Here is a 25,024-nt window from a genome sequence, read left to right as displayed (position 1 = left end):
AGGTAGGCTCATTGCTTTTGGGTCTGTTAGCAAGAGCTGGATCTCACAGTTAGACTATTGTAAGAGGAGGAGGAACTAGGGCCTTAACCATTATTTCCCGGGGCGAAAATACGTATTTTAAGATTTACAAAGTTAACATTTGTTTAATCCTGAGGTTGAAATAGTAATGACATCCACGTAATGAGCCTATTCTATGCCTCCTCCCCTGGACGCAGGGCTTCCTTTCGGGATGAGCTCCTCTTCCCTTATCCAGGTCTCTGCACCAACCACAGCCTCCTTTTCCACATTGCCCACACCTTTGTGTCTACAAGAGTCTTTCTGTCAAGATTCAAATAAGCTCTTGCCTTTCCCAGCTCGAACAGTAACCCACGTCTCTCCCTTGACCCCACCTGCCCCTCCCAGACAAGGATGCATTTTTGGTGCTCATGGCCTCCTCTCCATCCCACTTTGACTTTCCATCCCCTGTAACTGAGGCCCAGCCCCTCCTCCATTCCTCAGTCAAGGTCACCTGCCTTTCTCTAACCCAGTGACTGTTCTCAGCATTAAAACACAGATTCACCTCTCAGCACTGCTGGATGCCCTTGGCCATCCCACCCAAACCTCTCAACACTGCTGGACGCCCTTGACCGTCCAACCCGAACCTCTTGGCACCGCTGGACGCCCTTGGCCGTCCCACCCGAACCTCTTGGCACCGCTGGACGCCCTTGGCCGTCCCACCCGAACCTCTTGGCACCGCTGGACACCCTTGGCCGTCCCACTCGAACCTCTCAGCACCGCTGGACACCCTTGGCCATCCCACCCAAACCTCTTGGCACCACTGGACACCCTTGGCCATCCCACCCAAACCTCTTCCGTTGATTTCCCTGATGCCGCTCTCTCCAGTTTCCTCTGTACCTCAGCCACTTTTTGCCCCCTTTTCTCACTCCTCTGCCCACCCTAAATGCTGGTATTCCGTGGAAATTTGTCCCAGGTTGGACTCTTCTCACCCTAATGTCCCATCCAAGACAGCCTCAGCCAGCATTCCACCTTCAGTTGACATCCAAATCTGGAAGAATCTTACCCAAGCGGCTCCAGTGCAGGCTTTGTAGACTTTCCACTGAGCCCTCCCGCTGTCTGCTAGACTCAAGATCACAGGCATGCCCTGGGGGCCTGGCAGGCCGCGCTATGTTACCTCCTCCCCTGCACCTGCTGCCCTTCGCAGAGCCTCGCTACCTGTTTGCAGCTGAAAGTGCAGAGTGCTTCTAAGGCTCAGGGGAAGCTGGGACGGCTTGGATCCCTCGCCCTCACAGGCCATGTCCAATTCATCTTCAGTGACCCTCCTCCCATAGGGCCGTGTCCCTCCTGCCCTGGCCGCCCCTCAGTCAGGTCGTCCTTCATGGGCTCACAGCAGAGGCTTCCACGTCCTGCCATTGTCCCCCCTCCACACTGCTAACCCATCTCCATGCTGCAGCCCGAGGGAGCTTCCACAAATGCAACTCTGATCAAAAGGTTTCCAGCTTTAAAAACTCCCAGGGATTCTCATTGCCTTTAAAACTCCAAATTCCCTGCCATGGTTGACAGTGGTGGTGACCCATCTTAACCCCAACAGTCTCCTGTATCTCCACACCCCAGCTTCTCCATGGCTCTCCAGCCCTGTGAGCATCGTACGGCTTCTGAGGAACATCTGTATCCCACACCACGTCCACCGCCAGGGCAGCCATGCCTGGCACCCCACCTGGAGAATAACGGGCACCTGGCACCCCACCTGGAGAATAACGGGCGCCTGGCACCCCACCTGGAGAATAACCGGAGCCTGGCACCACACCTGGAGAATAACGGGCGCCTGGCATCGCACCTGGAGAATAACGGGCACCTGACACCCCACCTGGAGAACAACGGGCACCTGGCACCCCACCTGGAGAACAACGGGCGCCTGGCACCCCACCTGGAGAACAACGGGTGCCTGGCACCCCGCCTGGAGAACAACGGGCGCCTGACACCGCGCCTGGAGAACGGGCGCCTGGCACCCCGCCTGGAGAATAACGGGCGCCTGGCACTGCGCCTGGAGAATAACAGGCGCCTGCCACCGCACCTGGAGAATAATGGGTGCCTGACACTCCACCTGGAGAATAATGGGCCCCTGACACCGCACTTGGAGAATAACGGGCCCCTGGCATCACACCTGGAGAATAACGGGCCCCTGGCATCACACCTGGAGAATAACGGGCGCCTCACACCACACCTGGAGAATAATGGGTGCCTGACACCACACCTGGAGAATAATGGGCGCCTGGCATCACACCTGCAGCACCACGGGTGTGTAACTAATATGTGCTGGATTAACGCATAATTCACAAATACACCAACTTTGTCATAATCCTGTTTCATAACAGGTTGTTATGTAACTGTAAAATATAATGAACTTCTTCCATTTCCCAGGTTGTGTTTATACCTTTTCTGTAAAATAATTTACGTAAAAAAACCCTTCCCTAAATCCTAGAAATAAAGAGGCACAGCCATTATGGACACATATTTCACCTGCCACAAACAGTGTGGTAATCACTTCTAACTTTTCAAATGTGATCCTTATTTGGTTAACTTTTAAGCATATAATGTAAATGATTTTTAATAATTTATAGAACAGGCATACCTTAAAAAGACACATATTCCCAATGCTTAGCGATAACCTTTAGAACTTCAAAGATCAGAAGAAATGAGAATAACTGTGTTGGGGGTCAGTTAGAATACACACAAGTCATTAATCTCGTGGGTATCTTCATAAATACTTTACCTAAAGCATAGAATACGTAGCACTGATAACACTCAATGCTGTTTTGCATGAATAAGAAACCTGAGCCATGTGCAGTATTTCACATGTTTAATTTCAGTTTCCAATATTTTCAATTCAAAATGACAAAATCAATGTCTACAGAGTAATATAACTTCTTGTCTTTTTCTATTATTGTGAATTTTGTCAGTTTCCAGATACGGACATTAATGCAGTGACAAATTAAGAAAATGTTCTCAATATAAGACAACCTGCAAAGAAAAGGAAAAAAATAATTAGACAAACTGGCAGCACAGCCAGCAGTCAGATCACAGGAGGAGCGGGTCGGAGCAGGTGCGTGCAGCCAGGGCCCAGCACAACGCATTCCAGGGTGCAGCCGAGGTGGCAGGCGTCCTCATCCACAAAAGCAGACAGTACAACACCAACCGCAAAGCGCAGCTTCCATGGGAACGGCAATCTGAAGTCACAGCGGGTTGTCAAAGGAGACGGGTGAACCGCAAAGCGTTGGGGTCGTGATGGGGAAAGCGTGCCATCTCAGAGGGTCTGGTGCAGAGAAGCTTCAAAGACAGCAAACGTCTTCACCAGCGAGACAGCGCCATCGTGATGCACATCCTGGAGGAGGTGAAAACGATTCCATTTCTGCAGCCGTGGACACCAAGGTCACTCGCATGTTCCAGGACGCCAGGCTGGCGGCTGAGCTGCGTTTCTGCCAGGGCTCTTGGAAGCTGGGACGAAGTGCATGGCGGTGCTGGAGGCGGCCTGGACCGGCCGGAGCCTTCTGCCGGGCATCCCTGGTGCAGCTTCAGGGCACCGCCTCAGCCCTGCTGCTGGAGTCCAGTTGTGCGTCCCAGGTGCTCCCTGCTCCCTAGAAACTCTACGGAACTTTCGCTGCAGCGTGCTCCGTCCCTGTTCCTCAGTTTGCACACGGTCTTTTCTCAGTAGGCACAGAAGCCAGGGCGCTGTGCTCACGTGAAGCTGGAAACTCCCAGGGCTGACTGGCCTGAGAGCTGTTCCCACCATGGCCCTCAGAACCCCCGCCGGGCTGGCCCCTGCCTCCCCTGTCGTTTGTTCCTTTTTCTTCTTTCTAAAGACCTAAAATTTATAAAGTGGTACTTTATTAGAGCCAGGCATGGCTCTAGGGGAGGTGGTGGGAGAGGGTGGGAAAGTATAGAGAAGACCCAATGTGGAATTTCTCCACGCATCACTCATCCTCCCGGAGGGGCAGAAATCCACACAGCCGCTCTCCCCACATCGACCACTGAAAACCAGAAAAGGTATTTGACTAACATATTCTGGTAACTCTTTGTGCTTCTCTTACTGTATTTATTTACATTATAATTATTTTGTAGTTACATCTTTTCCATCCGGAAAATGGGCTCCTCTGGAAAGAACCCGATTTTATTCATCTCAGTCATCCCAGTGCCGGGCTCAGTAAGTTTATGGGAAAATGTGCTGGACAGAGGCCAAGAGGACGGCCTTGAAAACAATCTTCAGACACGTCAGGAAGTTCGCATTTGGGATCGGGGATTCCGTGTGGAGGAGCGCGAAAGGGGCGGCATCGCACTGTGCTTGTTTGGAAGTTGCTCAGGCTATGATTTAAGAATGTTCTGGCCACCCACCAGCTCCGGCACCAACGGCAGCGCCGCTGCCACCGCCCACCTTCTGCCGCCGCCACCACAGCCACCTTCTCCTCCTCCGCTGTCCTCTCCCATCCTCGCCTCTGTCGACTATCAGGCGAGCCTTGAACCAGGATGGCTGAGCCCCGCCAGGAGTTCGATGTGATGGAAGATCATGCTGGGACGTACGGGTTGGGGGACAGGAAAGATCAAGAGGGCTACACCATGCTCCAAGACCAAGAGGGTGACACAGACACTGGCCTGAAAGCTGAAGAAGCAGGCATTGGAGACACCCCCAGCCTGGAAGACGAAGCTGCTGGTCACGTGACCCAAGCTCGCATGGTCAGTAAAAGCAAAGACGGGACTGGAAGCGATGACAAAAAAGCCAAGACATCCACACGTTCCTCTGCTAAAACCTTGAAAAATAGGCCTTGCCTTAGCCCCAAACACCCCACTCCTGGTAGCTCAGACCCTCTGATCCAACCCTCCCGCCCTGCCGTGTGCCCAGAGCCACCTTCCTCTCCTAAATACGTCTCTTCTGTCACTCCCCGAACTGGCAGTTCTGGAGCAAAGGAGATGAAACTCAAGGGGGCTGATGGGAAAACGAAGATCGCCACACCCCGGGGAGCGGCCCCTCCAGGCCAGAAGGGCCAAGCCAACGCCACTAGGATTCCAGCAAAAACCCCGCCTGCCCCAAAGACACCACCCAGCTCTGGTGAACCTCCAAAATCAGGGGAACGCAGCGGCTACAGCAGCCCCGGCTCCCCGGGCACTCCCGGCAGCCGCTCCCGCACCCCGTCCCTTCCAACCCCTCCAGCCCGGGAGCCCAAGAAGGTGGCGGTGGTCCGTACTCCACCCAAGTCGCCGTCTTCGGCCAAGAGCCGTCTGCACACAGCCCCCGTGCCCATGCCAGATCTGAAGAATGTCAAGTCCAAGATCGGCTCCACTGAGAACCTGAAGCACCAGCCGGGAGGCGGGAAGGTGCAAATAGTCTACAAACCAGTTGACCTGAGCAAGGTGACCTCCAAGTGTGGCTCATTAGGCAACATCCATCATAAACCAGGAGGTGGCCAGGTGGAAGTAAAATCTGAGAAGCTGGACTTCAAAGACAGAGTGCAGTCGAAGATCGGGTCCCTGGACAATATCACCCATGTCCCTTGCGGAGGAAATAAAAAGATTGAAACCCACAAGCTGACCTTCCGCGAGAACGCCAAAGCCAAGACAGACCACGGGGCGGAAATCGTGTACAAGTCGCCGGCGGTGTCTGGGGACACGTCTCCATGGCACCTCAGCAATGTCTCCTCCACCGGCAGCATTGACATGGTAGACTCGCCCCAGCTCGCCACGCTAGCCGACGAGGTGTCTGCCTCCCTGGCCAAGCAGGGTTTGTGATCAGGCCCCCGGGGCAGTCAATAATCGTGGAGAGAAGAGAGAGTGAGAGTGTGGAAAAAAAAAGAATAATGACCCGGCCCCGCCCTCTGCCCCCAGCTGCTCCTCGCAGTTCGGTTAATCGGTTCATCACTTAACCTGCTTTTATCGCTCGGCTTTGGCTCGGGACTTCAAAATCAGTGATGGGAATAAGAGCAAATTGCATCTTTCCAAATTGATTGGTGGGCTAATAATAAAATATTTTTTAAAAAACATTCAAAAAAAAAAAAAAAAGAATGTTCTAGGCGAACCCAAACAATGCAAATGCAACTAATTAAGATGCGCGCGCACACACACACATACACACACACACACACACACAGGAGAGAGAGAAGGGGGAGCACAGACAGACAAAGAGGCACAGAGAACCGCTCGCTATTCCTGTGTAAAGAGGCAGCAGCTCCCGAAAGGGAGAGACCCACACCAACACCTCTGTGCGTCGCTCCAGACTCTGCCACCCCAGGGTTCTATTCCCAGCTTCCCCTTATTACAAGGACCAAGGGCTGCGGTTGGGAAATGGAGTCACATCTCAGGTCTTCAAAACAGGAGCTTGAGACGCTGCTGGCCCAAGCCCCTCACGCGTGTCCCACAGGAGCCTCCACAAGAAGGTCCATTTCACCCTGAAGACCCTATGTGACCGTGGCCCAGCCCGGCTGAAGTGCCTGTGAGTTCTTCACAAGCAGAGAGGACAAACCTACCACGCTCCTCCTCCGTCGCCTCCTTTCGGTTCTAGTTCTGTCTCCAGTCGTGCAGCGGAGCATGAGAGAGTAAAGCTCTTCAAAGGGAGCGAGGAGGCGCCCCCACCACGGAGGGCACAGTGGGGAACAGCCTCCCCCAAGCTGCTGTGCCAGGCAGAGGCGCAGGCCCGGCACTCCTCCGTTGGGGACTCACTTAGAGCCCAAGGCGGAGGCCGCGTCCTGCAGGGAGAGGTCTGAAAGGCCCCACACTGCACGTGGCACCTGGGCAGAGGCATGAGGAAGACAGGGGCCCTGAGATGCAAGAGGTGGAGGCTGAGAAAAAGGGGAAGGTGCAGGCCCGCAGCCACCCCCACTTAGAACGGAAAGCAGCAGCCAGGATTTTGCAGAGCATTGGAGGCAAACTAGTCACACACACACACACACAATACACACATATATACATACAAAGTTCAAGCATTGGCGGACGGAAAGACCGAGGGCTCTTTGAAAATGTTAACACAGACAATGAAATGGGAATGCCGCCGCTTGCTGCAGAATGAGGTGAGGCAAGACCTCACAGGTGCCCTCCAAGGACAGCAGGGCTGGGCTGCGATGGGGGAAAGGTGCTCTGAAGAAACAGGAGCCGCCAAAATGACGATCACCAGGTCCTGGGCAGGAACACAGGGGGCTTGCCGACGCTGCTGCTCTGAAACACACACACACTGAGGCTCACACACACAAAGATTATTCTTGTCCTCAATGAATCGCTGGTTGCTGGACCTAAAACGGGGCTCCAGCCAGGCAACTGCAGTGCCCGCTACGGGGGAGGCTCAGGTCGGGGATGCTGCTTGAGCCCAGGAGTTAGAATCTGGCCTGGGAACCTCGTAAGACCTCATCAATCCGTCAACCAACACCCCCTCTACATATTGCTACAGAGAGAGGAGCGAAGACAGCCAAATTGATCCAGCCACAGTCACAGCCATAGAGCCCAGCGAACAGCCCTACGTGATAGCGCCACTTCTGAACTGCCCTATCTCAGGCACTCTGAGAACAACCTGACCAGATACTGGTGAGTCCCTTGGCCCTGGGCATCTGAACAAAAGAAAATATTTCTATTAGCAACAGTGTGTCCTTTGAAAATTTGAAAATCGGCATCACGCCAGTGCCTGGGGAGGAAAGATCACCATCTTGACCATGGTGCCAGCATCACACACGGCGTGTGGCTGGGTGTCTGCAGATCCCAACGCTCCTTTCGCTGTGCAAAGACACGTGTGTTTAATGTTCTTCATATGTTCCCTGTGAAGATATTCACACAGCAGCCTCTAAGATTTGGATCAAGGTTGTTTAAATCCACCAGTACTTCTAAAGCTGCCAATTTCAGTGTAAAGATAACACTCTGAATACCCTGAATACCAACAAGGAGTGTCCACCTTGGCATGGGACTGTCCACTCCCAGGGAGGGTGGGTGGTGGGTGGAGTGTCCACCTTGGCACGGGACTGTCCACTCCCAGGGAGGGTAGGTGGTGGGTGGAGTGTCCACCTCGGCACAGGACTGTCCACCCCCAGGGAGGGTGGGTGCTGGGTGGGGCACAGCCCTTAGACAGGCTTTGGGTGCTGTCTGGGCTTCTCTGCACCTGTTCGCTGGTGACAACCAACAGACTCTGCACAGGACTTTGTATAGCTTGTCCCTCTGCAAGGCCAGTGGCTTTGTCCATGATGCTTCTGCACATCCAACTTGGCCATGATGGTCTCAGGCCCTTTCCTAAAGCTGGCACTAACATCGAGAAAGAAGATGCCCCCAGGAAGTGGGGGGTGGAGATGGTCGTGGAAAAAACAAGAGAAGCCCAGAGAGAGGAACACATCACAGGCAGAACCTGACAGCGCCTGCCTCCTCCCCACCACTGGCAGTGGTGTGCACATTCCAACCCCACAGCATCTGGGTTGGGGTGTCCCACGGGGAGATGGGCAGGAGACATGGTGGGAGGAGACACTGGGTCCCCCACCTTTCCCAAGGAAGCACCCTGCTGTGAAAGTATGACCCTGCTGTAAAAGTATGTCCCTGCTGTGAAAGTATGACCCTGCTGTAAAAGTATGTCCCTGCTGTAAAAGTACATGAGCTGAAGTCTCACGGAGTCTTTAGCTGACTTCTTATTGACTTAGTGAATTATTTGTGGTCTCTGACCTCTTTTAATCATATCAACAGTTTTTCCAGGACTCTGACTGCCTGAGATCAAGGCAGCCAAGACAGGTGTCTGCCTGCCCACAACCTGTTGATCTATAATTAGGGGAAATCGCTCCAATAATTGGTCCCAAGATGCTAGCTGAGCTCAACATGGCTAATCCGCCCCTGCCAATAACGGAATGCCTTCGCTCAGAGTTAAACAGGAAAAATGCCACACGCCACCCTCATGGTTTCTGCTCTCACGTTAGAGCATTTTCATCATCAGGGAATTAAATGGGTCATTTCAGTTGTTGTTCTCTGGGCACTTTCCAAAATATACTGTATTTTAGGGCTGGCAGCTTATAATCTGTACACCCTGGAAAAATCAGCAAATCTATGCGTTCCGTCCTTCTGATGTTTCTGATGTCAAGGGTAACAATATCTTCTTAAGATATTTAAGCTATATCACTTTTATTAGAGCTCTTTATTCTCAAGAATATACTCAAATTGGTATTAATTATCTGTACACACAAGTGACCACCACAGGAACAAAATGATGGGCTAATCCAGTACCGTCAATCCGTACGCCAGACGCCACACTGCACGGCGATCTTCGGAACGTCTCTTCCTTTTAGTTTATCTATCCGTACGCCAGACGCCACACTGCACGGCGATCTTCAGAATGTCTCTTCCTTTTAGTTTATCTATCTGTACGCCAGACGCCACACTGCACGGTGATCTTCGGAATGTCTCTTCCTTTTAGTTTATCTATAAAAGGTGCATAGCGCTTTGTTCCACTGCAGTGGGATATTGATTAACTGCTTTGCCTGCTCTTAAGACCTAGGTGAGCAGTTGTATGAATGGGGGATGAGGCAGGGATGGCCCCAGCTATGCTGAGCTGGTCAGTCACTCTTGCAGGAATCTCAAGACTGTTCAGTCTCTACAGCCATAAAGCCTGAGTCCCAAACCCATGGCTGGAGCCCCAGCTCTGCCCTCTGTGCCCTGGGCTCTGTGCATATTCTCCCGACACCCAGACGGCTACTCTCTTATGTTTACCAAAGACAGTCTGAGTGGGTGTTGGTTCCCCTTACTCAGTGAGTCCTAAGTTAGGGTGCTCACAGGTCCCAGTGTGCTCGCCACCATCGCAGTTAATGACTGTTGTCCTGACAACACTCTCAGTGCATTTGCTCTCTCTCAGTGCATTTGCTCACTCTCAGTGCATTTGCTCTCTCTCAGGGCATTTGCTCACTCTCAGTGCATTTGCTCACTCTCAGTGCATTTGCTCTCTCTCAGTGCATTTGCTCACTCTCAGTGCATTTGCTCTCTCTCAGTGCATTTGCTCACTCTCAGTGCATTTGCTCTCCCTCAGTGCGTTTGCTCTCACTTTCAGACACGCCCTGAAGCCCTCAACACGTAGTGCGAGCACCATCTCTGAGACCTCAATCCCGTCTTCAATTCAGTACAAAATCAGGTGCGATGATACATGTAGAAGATTTCTGAAAACTGCGAGGCTAGAATGCCTCAGCCCTTACTACGTAGAGTAAGAAACAAAGGGCTTCAATTAGAGTTAGAAATCAACCAGGACTGCTGAATAAAATAACCTGTCCTTATGCCAATCAGGGGGCTTCATGGCGGCCTGAAATACAAACGTTCTCTCAGGTTAGCAGTTGAGGGTCACTTTCTAATACGCTTCAGGGTTTCATCCCCAAATTGGTCCCTCTGGAGCTGAAAACTTTTTAAAGCAGGATGGCTTCCTTGCTTTACAAGAAACAAATAAGTAAATTTTACTTGCAAGGCAATCAATAAAAGTCAGGCCACTGTATGGATACTTGAATAATTGTATAATTTATTTTATACTTGAAAATGATATATTTGCTTTATAAAAATTACTGAATGGCCATCAAATTTTAATGCATGTATCTACTTATTTGTTGACAATTAAAATGTTAAGCAACTTAACATATTTGACAATTAAAATACTGAACCCAAGTTCACAAAGTGATTTTATTGTGCTGCCGGGAAACAACTTTTGTCTTTCCTCACGCCCCGATTCACACACACACAGGCCATCCCGGGAGGGAACGCCACCACTGCTCTCTGACTTTGTCCCTGCAAGAAATCAGTGGCTCTGCCCCAAGCTCAAGGCTTCCCTCGGTTTACTCTACCTGAGTCCTCCAGTCTGACATGGGTGCTAGGTTGGTGGGAGGGCAGAAGTGGGTACACCTCAGGGTGAAAGAATCAGAATCTGATAGAAACATGAATTCCACCTATCTCTATATGTGTAATCACACCCTGAAAAATATTCAAACCCCAATGTGAAATAAGCCACAGTCCCCACAGACAGAGATCATGAAATTCCCGCATGAATAACTCACCTTCAAACCTAGAAGCGGTTTCCACCACCAGATGAGGACAGATGGTGAGGTCGCTCCGCCCCTCTCTGTAGAGGGGAAATGTGCTCCAGAAGCAGACGTGGAATTCCTTCTGTACGATTCTCGGTGAAAATCTTTCCAGAGGCAGACGTGGAATTCCTTCTGTGCAATTCTTGGTGAAAATCTTTCCCGAAGCAGATGTGGAATTCTTTCTATGTGAGATTCTCCGTGAAAATCTTGCTTTGTGAGTTGCCACGGGGTGGTGATATTACGCAGCAGAGATTCTCTGGTCCTGGTACTTCCCAGCTGGGTTCAATTATCCTGAGATCAGAAACCACCACAGAGAGAGGCTTCTGAGCTCCCACCAGTGAGAGGTGCAGAGCTGTGTGCCAGCCACCTGTGTGCATGTGGGAAAGCCAGCGTGGGAACCGGCACGGTGCCCAGGTGTGAAAGTTATTCACGCTCACTCTAGAAGAACAACGTCTGCATGATGAGAAGCACGTGTGGTGATAATGCTGGCGTGGCTGGTATGGTGCATGCCCGGGGACACATCTTCCAGATGAGCCAAAGGGTGTTTTTAATGGGATAGACCTTCGTAGTCACCGCCTCCTATGGCCCCACGGTGTTGGACAAGTGGACAAGCGCCCGTCTCACCGTCTGTTGACCGTGCTGTCCATGTAAACCCACGGGGCGAAGGCCGTTCGATGCTCTTCAGCAACTGCCGTTTCAGCCACACCAGCTTGTCATTGCACACATCAGATTTGAGCGTTTGGAAATTAATTCATGCAAAATAAGGCGTCAAACAGTTTTTTAACAGACAAGAAGATAAAATCTCAAACAGCAATGACTTTCTAGTTGAAATGATTACTGTTGAAATGTGTTTCCTTGGAATTAACAAAATATTTCCGGTTGATAAGGACTATGACCTAAAATAGTCAATTAAATGTAAAAAGTATTAGCTTTGTTTAAATATCAAGGATTACTTAATGTAGGAGACCTCAACTTAATTATGAGGACAGATAAACTTTAACTTCTGCCAAGAGCAATGTGTGCTTAGAGCCCAGCACGCATAGAGCCAGGAGGACGGGAGTCACCGCTGCCTCCAGGCCTTCAGCCACCGGGACTGCCGGTCAACCTCAGCAGGGCAGGCCTGGCTGAGTCTGACAGGGACTGCCATTCACAGGGCAGCCAAGAGCTGGAGCACTCACTAATAAGACAATAAACCAGGTCTGCTTGCAGGAGGACTTCCCAACCTAATGCAAAATAGAATCCCAGTAAAACATGCTGTGGTCAAATCAATTACTCAAGTTTCTTCACAGCTCAGTTTAGTTACACACTGAACATCAGCCGGAATCAGTGTTGAAAGAAGGAAGTCCTATGGTGTGAGAGTCTGGGTCAGTGCCTCTGACTGAGCAGGGCCACGCATGAGGACGGAGGGCCTGTAGGGCAGCGGTCAGTGAGCACTTTCCACAAAGGGATGGGGTGTGAATAGCTCAGGCTGTGGGGCCCACATGTTCTCTGCCACAACTAGGAAAGTGGCCCCAAGCACTACAGAGCCATGGTGTGGCTGGGTCCCAGTCGAGCTTTATCTGCACACTCGGTGGCAGGATGCAGGCCACAGTTCACTGGCCCTGAACTAAAGCAGCTGGAGGCCTGGGACAGGGGTGAACCCGGTAGCGTGGAGAGGAGTAAGGCGGCCACTCACACCCAGACGCGTCCACCCGCACACGGCAGCCCCCTTGCAGCCTCAGTCAGTCCGCGTCCTGCTTCTAGGGCCCTGGGAATGGTCTCCAGCAGCCCTGGGATATGGAAACCCCATAAGACACGCAAGCCAAGGCTCCCGGTCACACACAAAGTAGAGGCATCATCTGTCCATTTGCTGGGCCAGGTCACACTAGTGCTGCCTGGAGACCTCTGCGGCAACATCATCACCCAGCCCCACCACGCCCCCACCAAGACCCTGTGATGCTGCCTGTCCTGGGAAAGCCTGGCTCCTCTGCCTCCTGTTCCGATTCCAGCTGGTCCAGCAGCACCTCCCATCTCTTTCCCTAGGGTGTCATGATACCGGTTCTACACACATGCATGAGGCTGTTCCCCCTCCTGTCCTTTAATCTGTGCCTGTGGCTTTTCCTTACCAACCTACGAGATGCTCAGAGCTCTACTGTGTCCTGCACAGGGCGGTACACGGTGGGCAGTTAGTTCACAAATGCTGAACTTTTCACACCAATAACGTAGCTCCAATGCTGAAAGTCTATCGACGTAGCTCTTCACTATCGATACATATGAAAAGAATTAGCAGCACGGGTCTTCAATAACTAGATCAAAAACTGGAACAGGGAAGAGACATCATAATGGACCACACAGAGCGCAGGTGCCCAGGGGCCGGAGGGCTGGAAGCATGGAGACCCAGCATCTGTGGGCTGCAGGAGGAAGGGAAACACCTCCCTACTCCAGAGGCTCAACTTCCTTGTCTGCAAAACCAAAGCCACACTGGAGGGACCCCCGTGTTGCAGAGAAGGTTACACAGGAACACACAGGTGCAATCGCCAGGCACACGACACATACTCATGGGACAGTGGTCTCAGCAGGACCTGGCAGGTTTATCGCGATGGGTGGAGGTGGGAGAACACTGGAAAGTAGGGGGCTGGGGGGAGGGTGTCCACACGGCCGCTGGAAGTTCCCACAGAGGCAGCCACACAGAGACCAGTGGAGATCCTCGCTCGGGCAGCAGCCTGTGGGACCGGGAAGCACTTTCTATCACAGTATCCGTGTGGCAGACAGGCTTCCGAGAGGGCTGTCTTCATCTTGTATTTTAACTTTAATCCCTGCAACAGAGAGGACTACAGGAAGAGTGCAGGGATGGGGAATTAAGCCCGTCAGAGATGAAAGTCAGCAAGGGTGTCAGACATGTCAGGCCTGAGTGAGGACGAAAATTAAAAGGCAAAACTTTATGGAGAAAATCACACAGCCTAGCGAGGGGACGGCGCTGCACCTGGCTGAGTCTGCGAGTGGAGAATGGAGCCTGCTCTTCCTGGGACACGGGCCGTGCACGTGAAGGACCTGGCATGTGTTTGCAAGATGTTAGAAAACATCTTCTGTGAAAGCCATGCCCCTGGGCTTGAGCCGCTCAAACAACCAGCTTGAATTTAGAGTGAGCCGAGATATCCGTCTACGTGTCCAGGTGGAGCAGAGGGCAAGAGAACGTCCTCGGTGAAACACAAAGCATTAGAAAAACGTCTGTCCACGACTCCTGGTTCCATGTCCGTGCCTCAGACTGAGACCCCTTGTCCAGGGCTCACTGTGCAGACCGAGACCCTCGCCGGGGGCCCACTGTGCAGACCAAGACCCTCCCCCGGGGCTCACTGTGCAGACTGAGACCCTCGCCCGGGGCCCACTGTGCAGACTGAGGCCCCTCGCCCGGGGCTCACTGTGCAGACTGAGGCCCCTCGCCCAGGGCCCACTGTACAGACTGAAACCCTTGCCCGGGGCTCACTGTGCAGGGCCCTGCCTGTGGCTGGACCCAGAGAAAAGAAGCCTCGTGATGCTGCCCAGTTTTTAGATCTCTGAAGTGTTTTTAAAGTTTAACTAAAAACAAAAAGTCTTCAAGACACTTAGGAATTTATTTCTGAGGGCAAAAATCAAGCGTTACGGCAGGAAATTATTCCTGGGTCCCTGAAACGACACCACTCCGGCGGCTACCTACGGGAAAAGCCACTCTTTAGGTTTTATTTAAATCTCATTAAGCTCCATTTGATGTTCTAAGTGGAACCGGACTTGTAGATTACCAGTAAAACAGCTCTACTCTCCACTGCCCAACGTCTGTGTGTGTGTGTGCACGTGTATGTGTATATGTGTGTGAATGTGTAATATCTGAGTAGTATGTACATGTGCGCACACGTGAGAGAATATCTGAGTGTGCATGTGTGTGCATGTGTCTGTGTGTGCATATATGAATTTAAGTAGCTTGTGATTAACCAATTAAGATAATTTTAAAATCTTTAGTTTGTTGAAGATGAGTAAGTCCTCAGCTCACTGACACTGTGATATTAAAAGCAACTACAGTGAAATACTAACATTCTTTTTAGCGTAAGGTGTACCTGGAAACTTCTTAAGAAAAATGAGTTGTGCTATCACCTTCCATTGTTTTAATCAACTGCATAAAAACACAAGACCTTACTGGCTTGTTAATGAAAAACCAATTCCAAACACCGTCTCCTATGAGGTATTTCCAACAGATAAATGGGCATTTGATATTATTTATCTAGTTTAGATAATAATCTGCAAAATTACTACCTCCTTCCTCTGCAAAGCGCCAGGATTGTGTGAGCAAGGTCTAGGCTGTGGAGACAAATGACCCGTGGCCCACTCTACACACGGAGCAAGTGAAAGGAAGAGGTTCCATTTCTGCTGCTTCATCGTGCCAGTTCCTTGAAGAATGAAAACGAACCTTGAGCTAAGTCAGTTCGGGTCATGGACTCTGCTTCCCACTGACACAAGACATAATTATCTGACTCCATCCACTTCCACTATGAACTGTGTGAGCTGAAAAAAACTCCCACGTGTAAAGCTAATTCCCTCATTTGAGTTTGGAAATTCCACTTCATCATTCACAGTAAAAGAAAATGTCAGAAGCAACACCAAAAGTCTGTCCTAGGGTATTAACTCTGAAGAACAATCGAATTCTCAGTATTTAGAATCTCCTTCCAAAAATCCATTATGTGTTCCTTAGGTCAAATAAACCATTATAGAAAGAGCCCGTTATCCCACATGACATTTATGAAACATTCTAATAAAAACGAAACTGGGAACATTCTAATGTCTGTTGTGCTGGGCCTTGATGAATAAAAAGAAAATGCATTCCACTGAAGGAGGGGAGGAAGGCGAGTTTTGGGGGACAGAAGTGGGAGGTGGGGGCCCAGGGCCTTAGGAAGTTGGAAAGCAGGAGGCAGAGCTGACCCAGCATTGCAGGAACATTGCCCTTGGCCACATGGGAGAGGATCCCCAGACTGGGCTGCGCAGTTACGCTCCTGTCTGCCCCCCATCAGGGCCGCCACCCAGCTTTTGTCAGGGAAATACCATGGGTGGAAAGGGGTACTGGAGGCCTGCAAGGAAGGGTCTGGCCACGGCAGTGTGATTCTGCATCCCCGGGAGCCTGTGGGTGCTGCCGACCTGACTCCAGCTCCTCACAGGGTCACAGCTGGGTATCAGAAGGGGCCATGTGGTCTCACCCATGTTCGGAGCCTGCCTGGGCGGAATCGGGACTAGGAGGCCCGAGGTTCCTCTCCCGGTTCCCATGCACACCGGTGGGGGCGCAGTGCCATGCAGCAATTGGAGGGTTGCTCCCCGACGGACACGGAGTGCTGGGGTGGGAGAATCGGCGCACCAGCCTTGGCATGGTGAGCTACAAGTCCTCCTGCAGAGGCGGACAGCTGTTCTCCAACTTAATTACGGCACAGTAAGAACCATGCAAAGGACATCGGCTTCCACTGACAAAGGCAGCTCTAAGCATTTAAGATTTTACATCAAGTTTACATGCAAGTCTTCACTTTTTCTTGTGCAGGAACAGCCATCAGCAATTATAATGCATTAATAAGAAAATATGATTTCATATACAATGTTTGCTTTGTTTCCTTTTCAAGAACACAAATAGTTCTTTTTAAAAGTTGAGCTGCCTATTACTAGAATATGACAATTATGTTAAAACCATATATGCAAAATGAATACCAGTTTTCACTATTTCCTGGCTTTGGCTACATTATAGACACTCGTGCAAATGAAGGTAAAAGAAAGCTGAAATGTTTTAACTTCTTGATAGAAACTAATGGCAAGCCAGTTTTCAAATGGCTTGGTTTTGTCTTAGCATTTGTTCTATGTAGTAACTACTGACATTTATCTTTTATCAAGATCTTGACCTTGAACATTTCAACTACTTCCTGATTTCAAAAATAAATTATGTCCAAATGGCAAGGTAGATCAGGATCTTGCTTCACTAATCAATTTGGATGAAAAAGAAAATACTTTAAAACTTATTCTAGCCTGGAGAGTACATGTCATTTTCAACTAATAACTTGAAGGTGCATGTTCAGGGCCTCGCTCGTCCATCATAGGAAAAGAACACTCCTTCCGCATGGAGGGCGTCCTATCACCAGCGAGACGGACCAAGCGCCACGGAGTGGGTTCACTCCCTCCCCCACTATGGGACATTTTCTCTTTTAAAATGCCCTTGCCATAAAAACTGAGAACCTTATAAATTTTTATGTTGCTGGGCACAAATTAACCAAAAACATTGTCCCTAAAATCACAGTGAATTTCACTGCAACATAAAATACAGTTCACTGTACACCCAAATCAGCGGCTTCCTCATATGAAGGTCTGCATCACGGCTGGCAGGCATTTCTACTGCTGACTCGCAAAGAGATGGACGATGGAGCCAGTCGACTCATGGAAGATCCCCGAAAAAAACTGCCCATAAGGGAAGAACGCCACTGGGCCACTGGTGCATGCCTGTAATCCCAGCACTTTGGGAGTCCAAGGCAGGAGAGTCACTTGAGCCTAGGAATTTGAGACCAGCCTAGGCAACAAATTGAAACTTCATCTCTGCCAAAAAAAAAAAAAAATTAGCTGGGCATGGTGGCACACACCTATGGCCCCAGCTATTTGGGAGGCCAAGACAGGAGAATCACTTGAGCCCAGGAGGTTGAGGCTGCAGTGAGCTCTGATTATATCACTGCACTCCAGCCTGGGTGACAGAGCAAGACCCTGTCTCAAAAACAAAAAGAAAGAAAGAAAAAAAAACAAGTGAAGTTGTTTCACAGGAAACAACAGGAGCATCAGCCATTTGATGAGCTGCCTTGCTAAGGAGGCGGCTCCCTTTTCTATGACATTCTCTGCAGACTTTCTGAGTGGAAGTCACAGGAAGGCCGATTCACTCCAAGAACACAAGCTCCACAGCTGTTCTCTCAAGGCCAAGCAAATGTGTTTTGGGAAAATGGCAGAAAAGGCTCCGACCTGTAGGTGAGGTCAGCAGCCTCAACCAGCAGAGCAGGAACTCTGCACAGACACACCAGTGATGCTGCTTTCGATCTTTTCTCTGGAAATAACGATCCATCCACAGGAAGACACAAGGGCAGTAGAGAGAGGTTCTGTGTGTTCTTCACTCATTGCCCTCCATGGACACATCTCATTCAACCACTGCACAAGACCCAGCCGAAAAGCCAGGGCCACCTGTGTGTGTCCGTGACCATCCCCGCTGCCAGGCAGCCTTCCCACGTGGTGCCCAACAGCAGCCCCTTCCTGCCTGAGTTCTGGTCACTGCGTCACATTTTCATTTTGCTATAGTTGACGATACAAAACGTATGGTAACGCCTTGACATGGACACTTCAGCTGCAATACTGGGCCACGGGGGTCTCTTACCAAGGGCAGAGCGCAGTGAAGACAGGGTTCGACCTGCTGGTGTGAAGTCGACCTCCCATCTGAGAAAGCCGCCGCACCTACTGGAGACACTCCTACCTTCCTAAGAAAACGAAATTAGGTTGGTAACCAGTTCGAAGCTGTGACTGAGCCAGAGGCTCAGTGTGTGAGCTGTGGACACAATCCGATCCCTTCACAGGCGCTACAGGAGGGTCTGAAACTCAAGAGAGTTGTGAGGCCAAAGGGAGATTCTAGATGACAGCTTAGGTACTTCCAACCTGAGTGTGGCCAACTCTATTTTGAATATAATACTCCAAGTCAAGCCAAATCTGGGTGTGTATTTGAAAAACTAGAGCTCACCTATTTCATACAGCAGGTAATTAATCTCATAATGCAAACTAAAGCAATAAAATGTCACTGTAGCTTACCAAATTTATGAAGATGAAAGAAAAAATTAAAGTGGCCAAATGCTGGTTAAGCTGCTTGGGAGGTTTCTCTCATGCTCGCCAATGGCAACATAAATATGTGTGATCCCTAGAGAAAAAGCAGCTTGGAAGTGTGTATTGCAAGTCTACAACATTCACATACTTAGAGCCAGTGTTTCCATTTGTAGGAACAATTCTAGGGGAATTTTAATTTGTATGGAAAAAGCTTTTGGAAATTAAATTTTTGTTTTAATACTATAAAAGCCAAAAGATTGGAAACAATCTAAATGTCACTTCTTTCCTAACATGTATCGGGCACTTATTTTGTGCCAGGCAACGACATGGGAATAAAAAAAATTGGTATAAAAGAATTGAAATAAATATATTCCTGGCACTGGAAGAACTTATAATCTTTTGGGAGGGGGACATCAAGCTAAAACAAGCTGAAACATGATGACAAAAACACAAGTGAGAAACGTCTATATGGTTTGTGGTGCCATCTCTTGATAGCATGTCATGTCATCATTAACTCAATGGTTCCCACTTAGGGCCCAGCCACCATTCTGGGGTATGGGGGAACCAAGGTGCTGGGCAGGTCTCATGAGGGAGAACCCAGGTGCTCAGACAATAGCCCTAGATGAGCTACGAGCTGACAGCCATCCCCACCTGCCCTGTGTGAGTGAGTGCCTGACTGTCCAGATGCTCAGCCCCAGCTCACACCACAGAACAGAAGAGTTTCCTGGCTGAGCCCGGGCAACCTTGGTCACCAGGAACAGTGGCTTCAAGCAATGTTCGCTGCTTACTAAGTGTTGAGGTGGTTTATTATTCAGCAATAGATAACCAAAACCAATTGACTGTTAGAAAACAATTTGGCCAAATAAATACTCCATCCACTCATGGATATTTCAGCCTTCATTCTAGTGACCTGTGACAAAGATACATGTGGCAGGATCACTGCACCTTCCACTGATGGGCAGTGCAATGCATGAACTTTCTGCAGCCCCTGTCAGGCCACCCATGAAAACTAGGAGCACAGATGCCCACCTGACAGCGAGGCCACAGCGGGGGCCAGGACACAGGAGTGAAGGAAGAGGGCAGTGCATTTGGTTTGCTCTCCTGATTTAGGGTAAGAGGGGAGGGCCCAAGACCCACCCTTTAGAGAGTCCTCCCATAGCGGGGGCCCTGCGCCACCCTGAAGGAGCAGCACAGGCGTGGTGGGGCACGTCCACATGAGTGCCCAGGGGTCCCTGCGATTTGGGATGGAGCACGGAGTAGACAGTGGCTCAGGGACCCCGAACTGCTGAGTTTCACGCTACACACTGCTGCGGAGGACAACGGAACACAGACTTGAGCTGGTGTCCCAGATTGTTATAAAGGATTTGTATCGCAGGGGGCACAGACACTTCTTATTTAATGAGTATTAACCTGATTATTGGTTCTAGCCATTGGGACACGGGGTACCTGGGCCCCGCTGTGCTGGGCATGCTTTGGGGGTCCCCTCCCTAGTCTAGGACTCGGTCAAACTAACTCCACTTCAGCCACTGGCTCTGAGACGCTCCAGGCAGTCTCTTCCCGTCAGCCACTCTGAGCCCCTGGTATCATCCACAACTTTCCAGTTTCAGTTTGGTTTGCTTTTCTATCTTGTCCCTTTCAGAAGTAGTATCAGGGACGCTGCTACTAGCAACTGGACCCACATCACAGCCACCCCACACGGGGCATCCACTCAGTGTCCAGCCGGGCTGATTCTGCTGACCACAGCCTTGACACCTCCTGTGTCCAGGAGGGGAGGCCAAACAAGCTCGTGAGCTTCCAGGTACCCAGCCCGGAGCTGTGTGTACAGCAGTCATTCTACAAGTTACTGCAGAATAATATTTTACTGAATGTTTTCCCTATTAAAACCTGGTCTTATTTTAAGGCTTGGCTCTTTTAAAATAGCGAATTATTCATTTCTTGAAAACAGTTTTTGCAGCATGCATCTAGTTAAACAAGTAAAACAGGATAATCTCAGGAAGATCTCTTTCCCTTTAACTATAGATGAGGTCACAGACCCCTGAGGAAGTCCTAGAGATGTTTGTTGAAAAGCAGCTGGAAGAATCACGTCAGTGCAGCAGTGTCTTTGAACATGGTGACAAACCAAAGGGCCTCAGGTCCGAGCACCCAGGAAGGAACCCCAGCTCCCCCTTGTTAGCTCTGAGTTCTCAGCCAGTGATTGAATTCCCTGTGCCTGGGCGTCTTTATCTGCGGAAAGGCATAGGAATCATGGCTCATTTAAGCAGGTAGATGACAACTGAGAAAAATCTATGTAAACAGGTAGCACAGTTCCGGAATATGCTAAGTGCCCACGTCATATATTGCATAAAAAAGTTAAAACCTTTCAGAACAATGTCAATTCTCCTGGTTCACACGACCATTTTTAAGCTCAAACACGTCTTTACAGGGATCACTTTTCAGACCAAGCCTTTTCTTGAGCCTCAAAGCATCGGCAGCATTATCTCCCAGACCCTTAGATCAGGATCGGTTCTGAGTGTCAAGATCCCTTCCTTGTTCCTTGTTCTTGAAATTGTAACAGAAGTTTGGGTGGGGGGAGGGACATTCAAATTTGTAGGTACTCTAAAGCAATAGTAGAGAAAAAGATAAATGGCTTGCTGCCAAACTCAGGGGACTTGCCAACTTTTATAACTTCAATATTATTTTGAATGCTACAGCTAAAATAAATGTAGTTCTAAAATATTACCTCTGTTTTACACTTAAGAGCAATTCAGTTCTTTCCTATCATTTCTCCATAACTTTTGCTTGAGATTTCATTACACCTTCCTCAATATTTTAATTACAGTGTTTTATAACCAAAATATTTGCTCTCATCAATAATAGTATCAGGTCATAAAAACATTTTCTAGATAAAAAGTTTGAGAGATTATAAATATTACTTTAAGTTTGTCAAGAGGTTGGCCTAAAAAGGATAAATATTAGAAATAAATGAATACATGGATGTAACACAAACTTATGTTTTTGTTCAAAAAGTGCTCGGCAGGCTTCTGGCTAAAATGATGTCAAGCTCTCAGGCTTCTGACAGAACCAGTGGAGAAAGGCTGTGCATAGTACAACCCTCTCCTGATCACAATAAAATGTGAAAAATAGTCAAAGCTCTCCTGTCTCCTCCAAAAACATATCTATAGCAGCAAGCACACAAGAAAAAGGGGCACATACTCATGAATAAATGTTTTCTATCAAAAGAAGGGAGTGGAGGAGTTGTGACTCCCTCTGCCACTGTCACTCAGAGAGGTGAGTGGAAAGCATCAACAATAGCCTGCAAATGTCGTCGGCATCTCCTGGTTTTAAACAACGCAGTGAGCGGGGTGAGCGGCACTCCTGCCCACACTGAGGAAATCCCTGGAGGGAGTTTCACCTGCTCCCAGGTACTCTCGGATGCCGCATGGAGCCGAGAATCAGCACCAGATGAGCACGGTCTCCCTCTCCTCTCCCCCCACCTGTCTACCCACATCTCAGAAGAGAAGCAGGCCATCCACAGAGACTGCTGGGAGTCTTGAGGAGCCACCTCCACACTGTCACCCTCCCCACCCCCAACGCCCAACGCCCCTGCAGGCGACGTTGAGTAAACATCAAGGCTACAAAAAAAAAAAAAACCTTGGAGAATAATTTATCCCACATCAAAGCAAACAGGAAGACTGGACAGTGCATAACCAAGAGGAAAAGCAGTAACAGAGTAACTAGGATAACAAAAATGCATCAGTAAATGGAACACTGCATGCAAAAACCAAATCTAGACACCAGTGCAAAAGAAAACCACCTCCACCAGGATCTGTCTGCTCTAGAGAAAATCCTTAGCAAGCACATCAATTCCACAAAGCAAGAACTCGAAGATGAGATAATAAAAGAGATGAAAAGGGAAACTGCACAGGACAGGAACTCAACTGAGTGTTAAACCCACACCACCGGCCGGGCGCAGTGGCTCACGCCTATAATCCCAGCGCTTTGGAAGGCTGAGGCAAGGTGGATCATGAGGTCAAGAGATCGAGACCATCCTGGCAAACATGGTGAAACCCCGTTTCTACTAAAAACACAAAAAAATTAGCCGGGCATGATGGCAGGCACCTGTAATCCCAGCTACTCAGGAGGGTGAGGCAGGAGAATCGCTTGAGCCTGGGAGGCAGAGGTTGCAGTGAGCCGAGATTGAGCCACTGCACTCCAGCCTGGCCAACAGAGCAAGACTCCATTGGAAAACAAACAAACAAACAAACAAACAAAAAAACACCACAAGACCAAGAGGTAAATCAGGACAGTGATTATCAAAACATGATACATAGCACAGGAAAATTCTTGACATCGAAGATTCAAAATCATCACATTAAATTCAACGAGAGAAACGAAGGTTGGAAAAGTGAGAGAAGAGGTAACAGGCGATGGAAAAGGGGAATACACAGGAAGGGTAACAGGCACAGCCGGAGAAGCAGCAGCAAAGGACAAAACCAAATGAAAACAAGCAGGAGATAAAACAGCTCCACCGGCACGGCAGGAGAAAGTCTCTGTGGCAGGAGGAAAGGACTGGACGGGTGCACTAACTGTACTCTCAATTTTGTGTAGAACAACAAATATCAGAAAATGTCCTAACTAGGTTATCAAGCTTTAAATACACATTTTTAAGAAGATGATCAATCACTTAGGCATATCCTGGAGGAAGAAGCTAACCTGGTGTGGTTGGTTCATCTGGAGGGAGCAACGTCGATCTCAAGATTCTACAGGTAACGTGACCCACGCCTGCTGCACCCAGCCCACATATCCTCAGGCGTAACAGGGGCTGCAGGTGGCGCTTCGCACAGGAGTAACTCGGGAAACAGAAACCCAGCTCCCTGCACTGGAGATGGGGATGACAACACATTCCAGTTCCCCCAAAATATCCACAGTATTAAGACTGCTGTTATGAGGACAGTGAAACAGTATATTCAAGTTCCAAGGAAAGAAAGGGTGTGACCCAAACGTTGAAAAGCAGCCAAGTTTTCCTCAGATTCTAAGAGCAAAGGGCAGGCATTCTCACCAAGGAAGAAATCAGGAAGCAAACTCTCATGACCCATGCAGAAAAGAACAACTCGATAATAAAACTGACCAGCCAAGAGATCAAAGTAAAAAAGATGAGGTCAGGCATGGTGGCTGGTATCTGTAATCCCAGTAGTTTGAGAGGCTGAGGTAGGAGGCTTCATTAAGCGCAGGAATTCAAGATCAGCCTGGGTGACAAAGTGAGACCCCACCTCTAGAAAAAAAAAAAAAAAAAATTAGCTGGGCATAGTGGTTCACACCTGTAGTCCTAGCCATGTAGGAGGCAGAGGTGGGAGGATAGCTTGAGCCCAGGAGTTCAAGGCGGCAGTGAGCTAGGACCACACCACTGCACTCCAGCCTGGGTGACAGGGCAAGACCCTGTCTGTCTAGGTAAACTGACTAAAAGTAAAGATAAGCCTCTGTAGGAGCTCAGGAGTTGTATGACATGACACACATGGGACAATGCTGACCCGTGTGTGCATGCAGACGTGTGTGTATGTATGTGTATGCACGTTTGTGTGTACGCATGTGTGTTCTGTATGCACACATGTATGCATGTTTGTGTGCATGCACGTGTGTGCATGCGTGTGTGTTTGTGTGTATGCATGTTTGTGTATGCACGTGTGTATGTGTATTTGTGTATGTACACGTGTATATGTGTGTGTAGGCACATGTGTATATGTGCTTGTGTGTATGCATGGGTGTGTGTACATGTTTGCGTGTGTGCATGTGTATGGGTGTTTGTATGCATGTGTGTATGCACGTTTGTGTGTGTTTGTACGTATGCACACGTGTGTATGTGTGTATGTATGCACAGGTATAAACACATTTAAATTTCTGTGGTAGAGGAGAAAATGCATGAGAAAATGCAGGAATAGTACTTTCATTTTCCAAAAATTATATTGTTTTAAATTTTCTCTTTCTTTATTTTCAGCCTTTTAAATAATTATGTTTACTGGGATGAAGAAACATTTGTGTGAAGCACAGGAATGAGTTCCATTTTTCAAGTCAATTTTTTAGTTTTATTAAAATCAAATAGTTGTGTTTCATACTTTATTTTAAAATACCACATAGAGTATCATCCCATTTGATGAAGTGCTTCTACACTTTATGCC

General features: G+C 49.2%; 1 protein-coding gene and 1 long non-coding RNA gene across 4 annotated transcripts in view; one reads left to right on the top strand and one right to left on the bottom strand.

Moving 5' to 3' along the window:
* The window catches only part of LOC105508649, a 292,669-nt gene that overhangs the window by 98,624 nt on the left and 169,021 nt on the right, over positions 1–25,024 (bottom strand). Inside the window, exon 3 of one of the 2 annotated variants that reach the window (XR_001001304.1) lies at positions 19,902–21,095. The exons of the other annotated variant lie outside the window; for it this stretch is intronic. This is a non-coding gene — a long non-coding RNA (uncharacterized LOC105508649). The remainder of the gene's footprint in view (positions 1–19,901; positions 21,096–25,024) is intronic. 2 annotated transcript variants of the gene reach the window in all.
* LOC105508648 (microtubule-associated protein tau) lies at positions 4,384–6,016 on the top strand. Of its 2 annotated transcripts, XM_011937538.1 has the most exons (2): positions 4,384–4,769; positions 4,968–6,016. In XM_011937538.1, the coding sequence occupies exons 1-2, from the start codon at positions 4,519–4,521 to the stop codon at positions 5,773–5,775; spliced, it is 1,059 nt and encodes a 352-aa protein (XP_011792928.1). In that variant the 5' UTR covers positions 4,384–4,518; the 3' UTR covers positions 5,776–6,016. The 2 variants fall into 2 exon arrangements, with proteins under 2 accessions (XP_011792928.1, XP_011792927.1); XM_011937537.1 differs by having other exon boundaries at positions 4,384–6,016.

Source organism: Colobus angolensis, unplaced genomic scaffold (genome assembly GCF_000951035.1).
Source record: "Colobus angolensis palliatus isolate OR3802 unplaced genomic scaffold, Cang.pa_1.0 Scaffold165, whole genome shotgun sequence".
Lineage (NCBI taxonomy): Eukaryota > Metazoa > Chordata > Mammalia > Primates > Cercopithecidae > Colobus > Colobus angolensis.
This window is presented reverse-complemented; position numbering and strand designations above follow the sequence as displayed.

Excerpts from the sequence above, each read along its gene's own strand:
- LOC105508648 (XM_011937537.1), top strand. The coding sequence starts at position 4,519 with ATGGCTGAGCCCCGCCAGGAGTTCGATGTGATGGAAGATCATGCTGGG.